Below are 16,637 nucleotides of genomic sequence, written 5' to 3' on the forward strand. Positions count from 1 at the left end.
ATTACATTATTTAAAGAATCTTCAAAAACAGTTTTCCTATATGTTCAATTACAATACATATTAACGTTAAGATTGTGTATGGTACTAAAAGTTTACACTAGTATATTTTGGAATAAAGGCCCATATGCCCCTCAGACAACATTTGTCAGACAACAGCCTGAGTTTGTGTATGGATATATAATCGGTCAACGACCCAAATAAGTCATACTCGACTGATTGGATACAAACGCATTAGTGTGACTTCCTTGTATTAAGATAAGGTACGTAATCTTTCACACTGGGCTGACACTAACATTATAACGTGCTATTGTCAACAGTATATATAACTTAGAACATATTCATATTTTTAAAATATTTGTTTTCATATGTTTTCAACAGTTGATACATATCTCCAAAGATCCTAGCGAATATCTCTTAGTTTCTTGTTAAAGCAGTCAGGCACTGCACCATTCATAAGTTCCGTGAAAAGATGCAAGACATAACTAATTCTGATAGATTATATTAGGGTACAAATATTTTTATTTTCACGAAGACGAGAAAAAATCCCCCTTTTTACTCCCATGCATATCAAGTTAAAAAGAAGAATTAAGCAATATAAAATCAAGTGCTTGTATTCGTGATAATACATTAATGAAGCTATCACAAAGATTGAATGACATTCGTGATTTGTGTAAGTTGACCTTTTTTTTTAACTCTCCATTAACGACAATAGGAGTACCTATTTTGCGAAGTGTTCATTATTATTTTCATATTTTTATGTTATGAAGTATCGTATCAACGCGTTGCTTTCAAATTTAGATTGAGTATAATATCACGTTAGACAAGATACGATGATTTTTTCTTTGTTTTTATGATTGACTCATTCTTTGATTTAGTTTGTTGGGCTAAAAATGAAACACAGTGTTTTGTCTGAATGTAGCTTGGGATCAACATCTTTTTCTATGTTGTGATGTTATGCTATTGTTTCAGAAAAAGGGAGTAGGTTTGGATCCATTAAAAGGTTTAATGACGCTGCAAATGTTTGCACTTGTCCTTAGTCGTAAAGTAAAGTAGTTGTTGTGTGTTTATGTAATTTATACGTGTCTCTCGTTTCTCGTTTTTTCATATAGAATAGACCGTTGGTTTTCACGTTTGAATGGTTTTACACTAGTAATTTTGGGGCCATTTATAGCTTGTTGTTCGGTGGGAGCCAAGGCTCCGTGTTGAGGCTTTGGATCCTCAATTCTCTTCAACTTTTTACATGTTTGGTTTTGTTAATATTTTTATATGAGCGTCACTGATTAGTCTTATGTAGACGAAACGCGCGTCTGATATACTTAACTATAATCATGGTACCTTTGATAACTATTTACACCATTGAGTCAATGCCACTGCTTTCGTTTCGTCCACAAGGGTATCTATCACCAGCAGCCCAGTAGTCAACACTTCGGTGTTGACATGAATATCAATAATGTGGTCATTTTTGTAAAATTTCTGTTTACAAAACTTTGAATTCTTCGAAAAACTAAAGATTTTCTAGTCCCAGGCATAGATTACCTTAGCCATATGTGGCACAATTTTTTGAACTTTGGATCCTCAATGCTCTTCAACTTTTTACTTGATTGGCTTTATAAATATTTTGATATGAGTGTAACTGATCAATCGTATGTAGACGAAACGCGCGTCTGGCGTACTAAATTATAATATCGGTACCTGTGATAACTTTATTCAGTGAAGACATATTTAGAACAATTTTGTATAAATTTACTATCGACATCTTAAAAATGATTATCAATAAAATGGCTAATAGTCATCATAATGCATTTGTCTTCAATTATGTAAGCAACAACATTAATTCTTAAAATATTTCTGATTTCTTTTCTAGTTTGAATTATAGATTTCCTTCATGGAATCAACGCTTTCGACAATAAAATTTAAGAGGGGTAAGTGTTTTTTTAAATGATAGATTAAATTTCTCCTGAATATGTTTTGAAATTGTAATATTTAAGACCAAACAAATGTTTTCCTTCCGGAAAAGTCTAATCAAAGGTTTGTTTAATTTTTAAGTGTATCTTTTTGCAATGTTTAAGTTTTGTTTCAGTATACAATTGTCTTGCTTCTGCTTTAATCATGTTTATATTGCTTTCAGACGCGAAATGGATATATGTTTTATTTAGTTCAAACAATTATTATAATTTACATTTTCGTTATTCATCATGTTGAAAATCAATGAATATAATATCAGTTTTTGCGTAGAAAACATTTGCTTTTTTTTTTTTTTTTTTTTTTTTTTATCTCAAACAGGTCTGTCAATATTACTTTCATTCAGTAGTTGCAATGCATAATATTGAAAAGTTGTAACTAAAAAAATCATAGCGTTTTTATTAACATTGTTTTATTGTATTTAAATTATAACAAAGTGAGGGATCATTTTTAAATGAATCTTTTATAAACTAGTCATCAGTTTTAAGATTGACAAACAATTTACCAGTTACCACCATGTGTGAAAAAGTCCTTATATGTGATTCGAGGACTAGTATTGTATGCACATTGATAGGTGAACCAAGTTACCCTGAAAAAGAAAACATGATCTTATAGAGAAAATTGTTTTACAATGTAAAAGGTACTACTAAAGCGACAGTTATCTGCCCCAATATACATTTGTGCGTAAATCTGAGACCATTAATGAACTTGATCCAGACTAAGTTTAAATTCATAGCCTTTCTCATTAATTGTTTTTTTTTATTGGAAGCTCGCCGACGTACTTTTATCTTTTTTTTTTTACTTTTTACACACCATCGCAGCGTCAAAGCGATCGTTTCTAAAATTGGACAAGTCACTTTTTTATTATTATTGATAAGATAAGATTGATAGGATTGATTGATTGTTTCTGTTTGGGTTTTATGTTGTGTGGAGTATGTATTTGTGTTCATAATTCATGTGTTCCATATGTAATAAACTTAACTTAGCGGTTTGCATTTTTGTAATCTTCATGATTTAGCATTATATTATTTCTTAAGAATGCGTCATCATGGGTGGATGTACACCAGACTAGTATTTAGAAGGTAAGTTCTTTTAAAACCAAATGAATGTTGTTACAAGAGAAGTAGCTCCTTTTTATAATCGAAAAAAATATGCACATAAAGAACTATCTGTAACAAAGTAAAACATTACCAATATTAATCACAAGTTTTACCAAGGGTTACATTATTTGATCATATTCAAAACCTCTGATCACGCTTAGATCATTCAGTTGATGCATGTTATATATATAAGAGTGTATAAGGAACTGAAGAAAGCCTTGACCTGTTTATTATTTATCACAGTTTTGACAAACTAGAGTTATCCTTCTTTTCCTTACTGAAACATATGTATATTATATAAATTGACAACGTTAATACTAACCCGCCATCAGGAGACCAAGATGTAGTGATGAACTTCCCTTTATCAACTCTAAAAATCTTTCCTCGAAGAACCTTGTCATTATAAACAAATCTACAATCCTTGCGGGAGTACTGTATACCTAAAGAGGGTTAAGTGGAAGTGTAACATAATAAGCGATACGGTACTTAACTTTCTCGACATAATTAAATTGTAAAAGAGGGACGAAAGATAATACAGGGACAGTCAAACTCGTAATTCTAAAACAAACTGACAACGCTATGGCTAAAAATGAAAAAAAAAAAAAAAACAATATTACACATGACACAACATAAAAACTAAAGAATAAACAACACGAACCCCACCAAAAACTAGGGGTGATCTCAGGTGCTCTGGAAGGGTAAGCAGATCCTGCTTCACATGTGGCACCCGTCTGTATTGTAACTTTATCCCTGTTTAAATCCTTTATCATTATACACACTAGGTTACACACTCTGAACTTATCATTCCTTAGTTACATTTAACCATAAAAGTGCTTCCAGCCAAACACAGTTCTAAAATTTCATTTTAATCTATTTTGCAGCGTGTGGTGTAATATTTTCATAAATGTTTTGTATATCCAATAAAAGGAAAACGTTTGGATAAAATTGAAAATTGACATAGGAAATTTATCAAAGAGACAACAACCCGACAATAGAAAAGACAACAGCAGAAGTTCATCAACAGGTCTTCAATGTAGCGAGAAATTCCCGCACCCGGAGGCGTCCTTCAACTGGCCCCTTATCAAGTATATACCAGTTCAGTGATAATGAAAGTCATACTCCGAATTGTACACAAGATAATAAAATAAAAATAATACAAGACTAACAAATTTCAGATGCTCCTGACTTGACATGATTATCAATAATGTGGCAATTTTTATCAATTTTTCTGTTAAACAAAATTTCGATTTTTTTGGAAAAAAATTAGGATTTTCTTTACCCATGCATGGATAACCTTAGCCGTATTTGAGACAACTGTTAGGGACTTTGGATCCTCAATGCTACTCAACTTTGTACTTGTTTTGCTTTATAAATATTTTGATATGAGCGTCACCGATGAGTCTTATGTAGACGAAACGCGCGTCTGGTGTACTAAATTATAATCCTGGTACCTTTGATAACTATTTACATCACTGGATGAATGCCACTGCCACCAGCCCAGTAGTCAACACTTCTTTGTTGACATGAATATCAATAACATGGTCATTTTTATCAATTTCCTGTTTACAAAATTTTGAATTTATTGAAAAAATCTTTTTTTTATCCCAGGCATAGATTACCATAGCCGTATTTGCCCATTTTTTTGGAATGTTGGATTCGCCATGCTCTTCAACAAATTTTTCGGAAAACTAATGATTTTCTTATCCCAGGCATAGATAACCTGAGCCGTATTTGGCACAACTATTTAGGACTTTGGATCCTAAATGCTCTTCAACTTTATACTTGTTTGGCTTTATAAATATTTTGATATGAGCGTCACTGATGAGTCTTATGTAGACGAAACGCGCGTCTGGTGTGCTAAATTATAATCCTGGTAACTTTGATAACTATTTGGCCAGGCGTAAACATGCGTCTTGGTTAGACTTGTTTATGAAATCTCAACCCTCCACCTATACCTGTAAACAATGTAGAAAGGTGAACGCATAACAAAACGCACATTACAATTCAGTTCAAGAGAAGTCCGAGTCTGATGTCAGAAAAAGAAAATAAACAAAATGAAAGCTTGCTTGATAGTAGAAAGAATCTAGGTCTCAATGCCAAATATCAAAGAAATACAATAAGTGTAGTATATTTGACTGATGTCTCTCAAAATAAATCATCTAAGAAATTAGTTATGCGTAAAACGCAATAAAATGTGTTCAGATATCTCAATCTATCTGCATTTACAAAAAGGAGTAGTTGATAATGTTGTTTTGTAAAGTGTTCCCTCAGGCCACTGCTGTAAGTTTTGATTTTAGAGAAGTAAAGACGATCTTAGTTTTCTGAGAAATTTAAGTGCTATATTATTCGGAATGTATAACTTATATTATAATCTCGTTCCAAGTTTTGAAAAAAGAAGGAAGAAAACGATTATGATAATTATTCGTTCGTGCAGGTATAGGAGGAAAGTCTCTTGCCTTATGTGTCATATACAGATGGGATTGGCCACAGTTGGTATTGACTTGATATGAAAGACTGGATAGCCATAGTTATTCATCTTATACGATAAATTTAGCTTGTAATTATTTTCGCCTTACCCTAAGAATACCAAGCCGGTCTCTTATAGAGAAATGTGTAGATTAGTTAAATACACAGCCCTGGTAACTTTACGATTAAAAAAAGATCGGATGAAACGGGTCAGGGTATATATAAATGAGTTTTAGGCTTTAATTGTTCGCCTTTTTAATGCAAGTGTTCAAAAGGGAAAATCACAAAAACCTTAACTCCGAGAGAATTCATAACGGAAAGTCCCGAGTCAAACGGCAAAATCAAAAGTTCAATCACATCAAACGAATGGATAATAACTGTCATATTCCTGACTTATTTATTCATTTCTTATGTATGGTAGATAAAACCAGATTTTAAAGCTATCTTTACCTCTTACTTGTATGACAGTCGCAGTTTTATTTTATTGACAACGATGTGAAAACAAAACAAACAGAAAATAAATATAAGACTATCTAATTAACGGATCAATGTAAATATAACAGAATTTGATGAGACTGTTATTAAAGTAAGAGGGTTAGCGCTATAGAACCAGGTTTAATCCACCATTTTCTATATTTGAAAATGCCTGTACCAAGTCAGGAATATGACAGTTCTTGTCCATTGGTTTTTGATGCGTTTTGTTATTTGATTTTGCCATGTGATTATGGACTTTCCGAATGGATTTTCCTCTAAGTTCAGTATTGTGGTGATTTTACGGTTTACTAAAAATGATGTTTGACTTATTTAGTCTAATATAAGGAAAATATGACTGACATCTATTTGTCTTGCTCAAAGATTTTCTTATTGTTTTAACGTCTGCTCTTCCTGGTTTACAACTTTTATTTGAGTGATCCCATTCCATGAATATACATTGTATATATTTACTTGGTTCTCTACAACATTTCAGCATTCGTTTCAAACCTAAATGGAACCATCCACTATAATAACCATGTTTAGGACACTGGAAAAAACTGCCCGCCGTTGAAGCTACCAAAAACAAATCTTACAAATAAACATTTTGAGTCACAAAATAAAAAAAAAAACATGTTAAAAAATCAAGAATCTATATATTGATATAAAATCGGAATCCAAGATACACTTGATTCATTATATACTCGTACATTTGTAACATTTCAAAATCGTATTTGCTTTAATAAATGTCCCCGTTTATCAAATTGTAAACACAATATACATACTTTTAAATTTAGAAACCAGTTTATGTTATAAATTAATTATTACTATCATTTCTTTGCAAATAGTTATCAGACTGGAAAACAAAGTCTTTTTCTTTCATGTTATCTTTATTTCAATAATTGAAGTTTAATTATACATTTGCGGATTTTCTGTCTGCATCTTACTAATATCTATACATTTAAGTTTTAAAGTTGAATTCATAATCATGACAATATTCGTCTAAATCAAATACTTACGAAAGGTTTTGCACTTAACATTTTTACCAGACCCAGGTCCAGGTTTACATGTGAATCGATCTTGATCTGGGAAAACCTGATCTGGGACAAGGCCATCCGGACACATTTGTATGTTCTTATATGGTCTCCGCAGGACTCGTATAGTTCCATTTGCACTTCCGGCAAAAAGTATTGCCAAAAACACAAATAATAAACCTTTATTGACAAAATAAAATATCTGTTTTCAAAAACTATGAATTGCTAAAACATACAAATTCAGACAATATTGGCACATACTGCTGTAAGTTAGGACCGCGATGATGCAAGTATGTGCTAGAAATATTCTACATCTCCAATGTTGGAAGTCAGACAAGTTAAATGTTAGTAATAACCATAATAAATTATTTAACATATTAATTGATTTAATTTCCAATACTTTTTGAATCTTCGAGGTTTTTGAGTTATACACTTATATCATCTTCGTTGGTTTACATGTAACTATTATCAATTTTATATAGTACCAGCATATGTAGAACATATGTGTTCTTACGAAAACTGGTGTATACAAGTAATTATGTTTTTTACGTTTTTACCATACCTCATGCCGTAATAGACACGAAACATTTGGAATTTTGGATCCTCAATGCTCTTCAAATTTGTACTATTTTAAACCGTGTGAGTGTATACAAACACACACAACGAAAGACAATTTAACAAAATATGTAGAAGTTGAAGGCCGTACTTTAACCTATAATGGTTTACTTTTTAAATTGTAATTTGGATGGAGAGTTGTCTCATTGGCACTCACACCACATCTTCCTATATCTATAAGTACTTGTACATTGTTGTGCATTTTACCTGACTGGGTAAATTTGGTATAGCCAAACCAGTCTTTTATTTTCCAAAGCTTCTTTAAACCCATCACATCCACAGACTATAAATGTCATAATATGATAAAAGCAAAACCAGACATATAGGTTTACGATAAAAGGATGAAACATATTAGTCATGTATAAACATCAAAGTGAAGCATTGTAAAGAAATTACAAAAACAAAAAGAAAATAAAGCAATTTTACACATCGCAAGAAAAAAAAAACACATTTTTATTTTTATATAAATGTTGAAATTGACAACATAACCCTGAGGCTCCTTTAAGTAAAATAAATTGTTAACTTGCTTTTTCTGTTCCCAAAAAGGTTGAAATCTAACTTAAATATCCATTTTCACAAAAAAATATTTTTTACTTTGCTTCAAATTGTAACAATCTATCTTTGAAATTGTGTACACACATTATTCACATTATATAAGTACAAAACAATGAAAAAGGTTGTGTGCAAATAACCAATTTACGCGACTAGAGAGAAAAGAGTGTATATGTTCCGGACCATATGAGTATCTGGACCATACGCGTATGGTCATGACCATATGGGTATATACTCATATGGTCGGGGTAATCAACACGTTTACTTTTAAACTCTTCATTAGGTGTGACTCTACTGGATGTTACGTCACTAAAATGTCATTTTTTCATAAATATTAAAAAAAAACTGATAAAAAACATTTTTACACAGTTAATATTACTTACTATTTGTAAGAACAATTATAAGAAGATGTCAAAACATATTGTAAAAGGAATGTTATTGTTTAAAGTAGATGATATCATCGGCAATGTTCATTATATTTTTTAAAGATCAAGATATTTTTTAAGAGATTTTTTATAAGTAAAATATCAAAATTGTATGTTTCTTTATTTTTTTCTATTCTTTATTTCTATACTTCTATTTTAATCTTTATTATAAGACCGGTAAAATATCATGTAAGTGCCATGCAATAGCTACTGCCTTTATTTAATTTGATCTGTGATATTCATTTTACGATATTGGAGATCTAAAGTTTCTTAAAAACACCGTAGACACATCGGAATTGTCCGAGTCGATATCAGTGTACGCAGCCAAAACAAGCAATCGCAGAAAAGCTACATGTATGGTACCGTTTGAATGTCATTCTAAATATACAAAAGCATACACGAATACAATTAGCGATAAAAACTAAGATCAACTGGCTGTGGCATCAATATTTAATGTTTATGTAGCTTTTGAAATGTAAAATTAATACGTATTACTTCTATTGTATGTTTGAAAAAATACCTATATGGTCCAAATACTCATATGGTCCGGAACATATATATATAACAACATATAGGACACCATCACCATTTTTGAAAAAATCTTTAATAGGCGACATTTTTTTACGTCTGAAATGTTTTCATAAATTATATAAAATAAACTGTGATAACTAATTCTACTTATCGTTATGACGAATATAATCAGTTTTAACCATATAACGACTTCATGTCGTTAAAACAAACTACAGTAAATGGTGATCACTTTATTCATTATTTCGAATCACAAGGTCGATTATAACGATTTTCACCAATTCGTTATCACAAAGTCAATCTTTTATAACGAATTATTCAATTTGTGATATCGATTTAAATCCGTCATTTCGAATTCCTACATGTAATATATTTTTGAGAGGCCCTAAATGGCCTTCTGTAATCTTGTCAACTGCAATAGTATGATGAAAATAATTGAATTTATCGTCCAGGTGAAGGGAGATAAACAATTTGAAAACGCCTAATTTATTACATTTTTTCACTTCGAAAATATTTTGGTTGTCATGTAAATCAAGTTACTTGCATCTGTCTTTTACATTTTTTCTATTTAAGTTTTACATTGTTAACTGTCAATTCTCGTATAATTTGCTAAACAGATTAACATTATTGTATAATTTTGACAAGAAAAAAAATATAAATTTAAGGTTTTATTTTTAGATCATTTAAATAAATTTGTCAAAGATAACATGATAGGAATTTTATGTTTACGCGCGTTTCGTCTGCAGACTACTCATCAGTGAAGCTGGAAAAACGAGTTAAAAACACCTTGTTGCTAGGAACAATATAGAGCTGTATCCAAAGCAACATATAGAAGTTTTGTGTGCTGATTGGTATTTTTATAAATTCAGCCATAGGTTGAAATAATTTTACTATAGCAGATAAGTATCCTACACTATGAATGCATAACCCCTAGCATAATTCTGAACTACACCTTATTAAATTAAGTCAATATTTCAAAGGGAAATTTCCCCTCAAAAAACAATTTCATACAAAATATCACTTGCTATGAACAATAAGGACGAAATGGGCAATGGACTTATAAAAGAAAGTCACGATTATAAACAGTCTTTACAACAATAACATGTCAGTAACAAACTTTGAACTACAATCGTATGAAGATCAACACACTTGACATGTTTTCATGTTTGTATTTACAAAATAAAACCCCCATTGCAGAATACATACTTCGGACGCATAAAATTGTAACGTTTTCATTTTTTTGCAACTGCTGGTTGCTAACAACAAAGATTTGTCATTGAAATGACAGAATAAGCCGAAGTTCTAACGAGTGCTATCTAAAATCAGTATACTGTACATTTTCTAAGCTATTAATCAGGTCCAAGTGTATCCTATAGTGTAGCATATAATGTATAGACGACACACATTTATGAGGGTACACAATGTAGTATACAAAATATTGTAGTACACAAAATAAGTTATCTACGTTCATATCCGTAGAAATGGGTATTTTAACAACCTGAAGTACCCGAGTGCACCATGAGGCGAACCTCTCGTCTAAAAAGTACATTCGAATGTCAAATTGTACCTTACTTAATAAACCAGTGGGGGAGTTTGTTTGCATAAAAGTTGAAGAGTACAATTTTGTCTTGTCGATTTCTGATATTATTGGAAAGAGCTGTGTGGCTCCTTTTCCGTTGGCTTTTAATTCTGTAAGCGCGGTTTTAAATACTTGATTTCATTCATTAAAGGCTTCATGATTCATAATGTCAAATTCCTTTAAAACAGGGGGCTTTAGATATCTAATTAGAGAGTATCGGAATGAATCCAGCGAATTTACTTTATACATTTCTCCGTCTGGTTTAAGGGCGTCAAGACAAAAATGTTTCAGAACATCATTTAGCCGACCAGGCCCATAATGTTCAAACAGTGTGTCTTCATTTTTCTCTGAGAGATAATCTCGTAATAAGTTATCAGCCTTTTTGTTTGTTTTCTCTGTTGATGACGCATGGGTTTTTGGATCTTTTGTCCAGAATTACATTTTCTGTGTGAGAGGAAACACGCTTTGCCGTTTATAATATGGACGCCGGCAGCGTATAAACGCGCGTGCATCTCCCGGGTAAATGGATAGCAACGTCCGGGGATATGGGTTAGCAAAAATCAGGGGCTATGCTATTGGTTTTGTAACGACTTGCGTTAACAAATAAAATCCTGGATATATACTAAGCTGGGAATAAAATATTGTAGTATACAAAATACGAACGACACTCAATTCTTGGTGTATATAATGTAGTACTAGTATACAATATATTGCAGTACACAAAATATATACATATACGCCACTTATTATGAGTCTTTTTTATGCGAATATACTTGATATTCAACCAATCATTTATTTTAAGTCTTTACCCTACTAAAACTTGTCGTTTCGAAATCATGGTCAGATTCTTTTGTGGATCAATTGATGTTTGCTAAATAGCAAATAGTTCGTTCTTATTGAAGACACAATAACCCCTCTTACAATACGGATCATGGGATATAACTTGAAAATAAAAAATCATGACCGAGCGCGTAAGTGTACATTTCATTTTGAAGATGAGCTTTATAGCAAATCATTTTAATTCTTAATGGAAATCTCAATTTGGTTTAATTTTCAGTTTGATCCACTATTTATATATTGAGTAGTGGCAGACGATTTATCTGTAATTTTTAAAGTCTGATCTTGAAAAAAAACGATTAAATAATTCATTGTTTAATGATTGACAGTTTACCAGTTATTGGCAATAACATGTAAGTAAATCACCAATGAACTTCATCAGAAGATGGATCAATAAAACGTGCATGCTTGCATTGAAAAACTATAATCATTAGTTAATAATACATTTGCTTGTCGGCAACACCAAAGGCTACAAATTAACTTACTTTAAATAAGTACTAGTTAGAGCTAGTTTTCAATAAATTTTCTAAGAGATCATTCAACTCTTACACTATGCTACAAATGTATATGATTGTAATCTACTAAATTAAGACGACTAACATTTCTGAGTATGTTAAGGTATTCATGCTTATAAAATGCATATTATTTAAAAAGAAAAGCGAAGTAATAAATATCCTGGTCCAGAAGTGTGGCACCCTTTAGTAATGCAATAGTAGATACAATAACAAGGTGAAGATGTTAATAAAACATAAATGATATAGAAAATATAATCAGACAGGTAAAGTCCGTATTAAATCGACTTAAAGCTGAATCTTTAAATGTAAAGTTATAGGGCTGCAGTTATAAAAATCATAAATAACGCGCAGGATTTGACACATTTACTTCCCTAGGTAGATCCACCAAGTTAACATATTATTTCTAGACTAGTACTCTTAATATTGAATCAACTAGTTTGAATATCTAAAATTAAGCAAGCACGTAAGTTCCAAATAAGCGATTTACTTTAAATTTGAAAATTATCTAAGACGATTGTCTTTTCCCCGAAAAAATTAGAAACATTTTAAAATTTCTAATGTTTCAGATTTTATTTGATCGTTGGAACTCTGACGTTTTCAACTGCAGTTGATGTCATATTTTCACAATGAATTCCGTGTGTAAATTAAGGCGTCAATAGTTTGTAGACGTTCAAATCTCTGGAATCGACAAGAAAGGGGCAAATCAAGTTAACAAACAGAAATTGCGGACAAAGCAATTAACTCTGGGTAAAAGCGAAACCAGATGCAGTAAGTCAACAAGCTTACACACTATCCTGCTATGAATAATTAATTAATAAACAACTAGTTTCTGCCTATTAGAACATTTCAAAATATTTTATACAACAATTACATTCTTACCTTTCATTTTGAAGAGGATAACTTTACTTGAAATATTTGAATTATACACATAAACGTTTTAATGTATCACAAGTATATGTAATGACATAGTAGATGTCATCATAGTAAAAAATCGTAATGAGATACTTTGAAGTAATAACATCAAGAAAACATAATGTAATTTGAACATATCCATCACCTGATATTTGTATGGCTTTAGATAAATATATTGTTCTTAAAGTGCAGAAGGCCTTATGATTCAAATTGATTAATTTTTACAAATATTAATTATAGATATGGTGTTGTCTCTTTGACACTCATGCTACATCTTCTAATATCTAGATTATCAATTGTTTTGCGACATAAATGTGGTAACTTTAACTGCATACGGTTGAACATAGTTCTTGCTTTCATCTCTCGAAAATGAAATCAAAATCTAATACAATTTTCACTTGAACGCTCGTTATGGTTCAACTATTGATAAATTGTTTTGTCGCAGATTTTGAGAAAGGATTTCATTATGTATCCGTTTATAATGAAGTCGTAATTAACTATCACAGGTTCCAGGACCAAACTAGTCGCGCTCCTCATTCACAAAACAAATAATCAGCGATGCCCCAATGGAAAGAAAGTTCCAAGGAAAGCACAAAATCGAACAGCACTGAGGACTTGGAATTCCGAAAGATCATAATAAATACAAACAAGGCAATCGTTTACTAAGAAAAATAAAAAATAACTGAATTCTCAATATTCGTTTACTGATTGAACCACTAAGGGGTTGGGATCTATGTTGTCTTTCATACTTGCTAACGCTTCGTCTATTTACCCTTTAGCGTTTCATTGATTCATACTGACATGTTTTTGTTTAGAATAAATTTACATTAAGAATATAGACGAGTTACCAGAAGGACTAGGGAAACACTTGCTTAAGATTCTATAGAGAAAATGCATAAAAGAACTATAGACTATATTCTGTTCATACTTTGAACAATAAAATTATTTTATATCAACAAGTGTGACGTCAAACGCACAAGGTTACGTCAGAGTTGATGATAACCTAACCATGTGCCAGTCAGGGTAAGGATTGGGGCCCAGTACTTTTTTTTAAAAATCTTATAAGGGTTGAATTTACATAGACTAATACAATCGTATAATAAAAGGCAATGAATGAGTTTGTTAAATTGATGTATGTTTTTTATCTTCTTTTTTTTCATTATTTTTTCAAGAAATTAAGATAACGATAATGGATGTTCAACTTTTTACTTTTAACTGAAAAACAAGTCTTTTATATTTCATATTTACAAGTCATAAGTTTTATAAGCATTTGATTTAGTATAATAACCATATGAATTACAATCTGTATTTGTAAATAGACTCGCCACAGACAACTACATTTGTATTCCTAGATAATTTCCGGGTTTCTAGTATACATGATTTCTAGTCTGAATAAGAAACCATTGTCATGTTCTCTCTACCTCATATACCCCTTTGGATGAAATTATGCCTTTGCCTTAATTTGCCTGTTATCTATTCCAATTAAAGATAATAGATGTTCAACTTTAATTTCGAAGTTAAGAATTTCATTAGAAAATTATAAAAACAACCATTGTTCGTGTAAAATAAGACTTATCATCGAGTTTATACTAACATGAGTATCACGAAAGTTGCCACACGTAAAGCAGGATTTACTATCCCTTCCGCACCATGTTTTTGTAGCCATTGTGTTGTTAATTCTTTTCTGACTTGTGAGTTTGAATATCCCTTTGTTATCTTATTTTTAGAACTATTTTTGTTAGGTTTCTGTCCCCATTTTATACTAACAATTTAGATGTTACAAATTTAAATATTGTTTTTTTTTCTATTTTGATGGATGAAGCAATTATCAAAATACATCTACAAGAGAGAAAAGGGTCCTAGTAAAATACATAAAACAGATGTGAATACCCCAATTTAGATCTTCATTCTAAGTAGGTCAAAATTTATCTTTGTTGGATGTGCCTCATCTGAATTTGATATGTCATAATAGCAAGGACTAGACAATCAGTTGCCCATAATTGATAAGTGTTCTTATTAATGATATGATAAAAAAAAAAAGATTAATTTTGGTATTATGTTGTGTTCAGAATATATTTTGTATTTTTCACGTGTAATATATTTTATAAATTCAGCAGACGCGTTGACGTGACATTTTAATTGTGATTTTTTTTCTATTTTCAAACTGGGCACATATGTAATTTCTTACTATGTTTGTTTTTTCAGAGCATGCATCATCATGGGTTACGTACATAAGACTGGCTTTTTTTCTAAAATAAACTCATTATAGCGTTTCGTCTACAAAAGAATCATCAGTGACGCTCGAATACAATAAGTTAAAAAGGCCAAATAAATTACGAAGTTGAAGAGCATCGAGGATCAAACCAAATTAACATTGTCACAAAAAAAGAAGATTCTGTTTGTTTGTTCTTTTTAGTTATTTTACAAATGCAAAGAAAGAGGGCTAAGATCGAACCATCGGTATATAGTAAAAGATGGCAAATTCTGTTCTAGTTTTTAACTAGGGTTACATTATCTGCTGATATTTCACTGTCCAGCTTTCGCTCAAATCACTGTTTATACTTGAATTTATATTAAATGATGAAAGAACGAAAGAAACTGATCAAATCCATGTAGTATTAATAATTATCTATACATAGTCTCACAAAACTAGAGTTATCACTCTTTTTCCTTATCTTTGCAGATACATATCATGTATATGATATTTTTATATTAAGAAATATAGTGACAACTTTAATACAAACCCTCCATCTGGAGACCAATATGTGGTGATGAACTTCTTTTTATAAACTCTAAAAAAACCGTCCTGGAACCATGCCATTATAATCAAGTCTGTAATTTCAGTAGTACTGTATCACTAAGGGGAGCTAAGTTGAATACCAATTTAATGTAAAGAACTAACATAGACATACACATCGATGTGGTACTTGACTTTCACGACTGGATTACGTTGTAACTTTATTTCTTTTTCATTTTATCCATATTTACACTCTTTGAACTCAGCATTCTTTAGAAAAATAAAACCATCAAAGTGCTCCGTACCAAACAAACTTCTAAAGAATCTATTTTGATTTATTCTTTAGCGTTTACTATCATATGTTTTGAATGCTTTGTTTAACAAAACTGTGATTGCGGTATGATTGCCAATGAAATTTCTATCGAACAAAGCTAAAATACAACGGATGTGAGTAATTTTAAGCAACCATATGGCCGTCAACACTTAAAATACCCAAACCGTATTGTTGGCTTAAAAAAACGATATAAATATTACACAACTCAATTGAAAATGCTAACGAATTGATTTAAAACAAAACAATTTACTATGACAAACATGTAACCAACGATAACAACTGAACTACAAACTCTTGACTTTGACCAAATAAATGAGCCTTGGTTAAACATGTTTGAAGGTGCAAACCCTCACTTAATGTGAGACAGGAGGGACTGCATTATAGCCTGTTGGTACGTGATTGCACAACTCTTTCAAAATAGAATAATGTACACTTCAACCATGTGACTTTATTATTGTGTGTAGTCCAATTGATAGCATCTCTATATCAAGAGTTCGTTTTGAAAAATGAACTACAACTTCTATAATATTCCATCACGATACAATTTTGCACAGAGTTAAAGCGTTGCTT

General features: G+C 31.2%; 1 protein-coding gene across 1 annotated transcript; it reads right to left on the reverse strand.

Moving 5' to 3' along the window:
• Positions 1–2,280: 2,280 nt before the first annotated feature.
• On the reverse strand, positions 2,281–13,076 carry LOC134708562 (uncharacterized). The gene is made up of 5 exons (XM_063569207.1): positions 12,964–13,076; positions 7,019–7,213; positions 6,474–6,575; positions 3,385–3,502; positions 2,281–2,551 (listed from the first exon to the last, which is right to left on the reverse strand). The coding sequence occupies exons 1-5, from the start codon at positions 12,968–12,970 to the stop codon at positions 2,464–2,466; spliced, it is 510 nt and encodes a 169-aa protein (XP_063425277.1). The 5' UTR covers positions 12,971–13,076; the 3' UTR covers positions 2,281–2,463.
• Positions 13,077–16,637: the final 3,561 nt, after the last annotated feature.

Source organism: Mytilus trossulus, chromosome 2 (genome assembly GCF_036588685.1).
Source record: "Mytilus trossulus isolate FHL-02 chromosome 2, PNRI_Mtr1.1.1.hap1, whole genome shotgun sequence".
In the NCBI taxonomy this organism is placed as follows: domain Eukaryota; kingdom Metazoa; phylum Mollusca; class Bivalvia; order Mytilida; family Mytilidae; genus Mytilus; species Mytilus trossulus.

What these genes read in the sequence shown, in the direction of transcription:
- LOC134708562 (XM_063569207.1), bottom strand. An exon ending in TGTTAAGTGCAAAACCTTTC is followed by an intron (nt 6,576 to 7,018) that starts GTAAGTATTTGA and finishes TGTTTTTGGTAG; the next exon opens with CTTCAACGGCGGGCAGTTTT. An exon ending in GAAATGTTGTAGAGAACCAA is followed by an intron (nt 3,503 to 6,473) that starts GTAAATATATAC and finishes AACCCTCTTTAG; the next exon opens with GTATACAGTACTCCCGCAAG.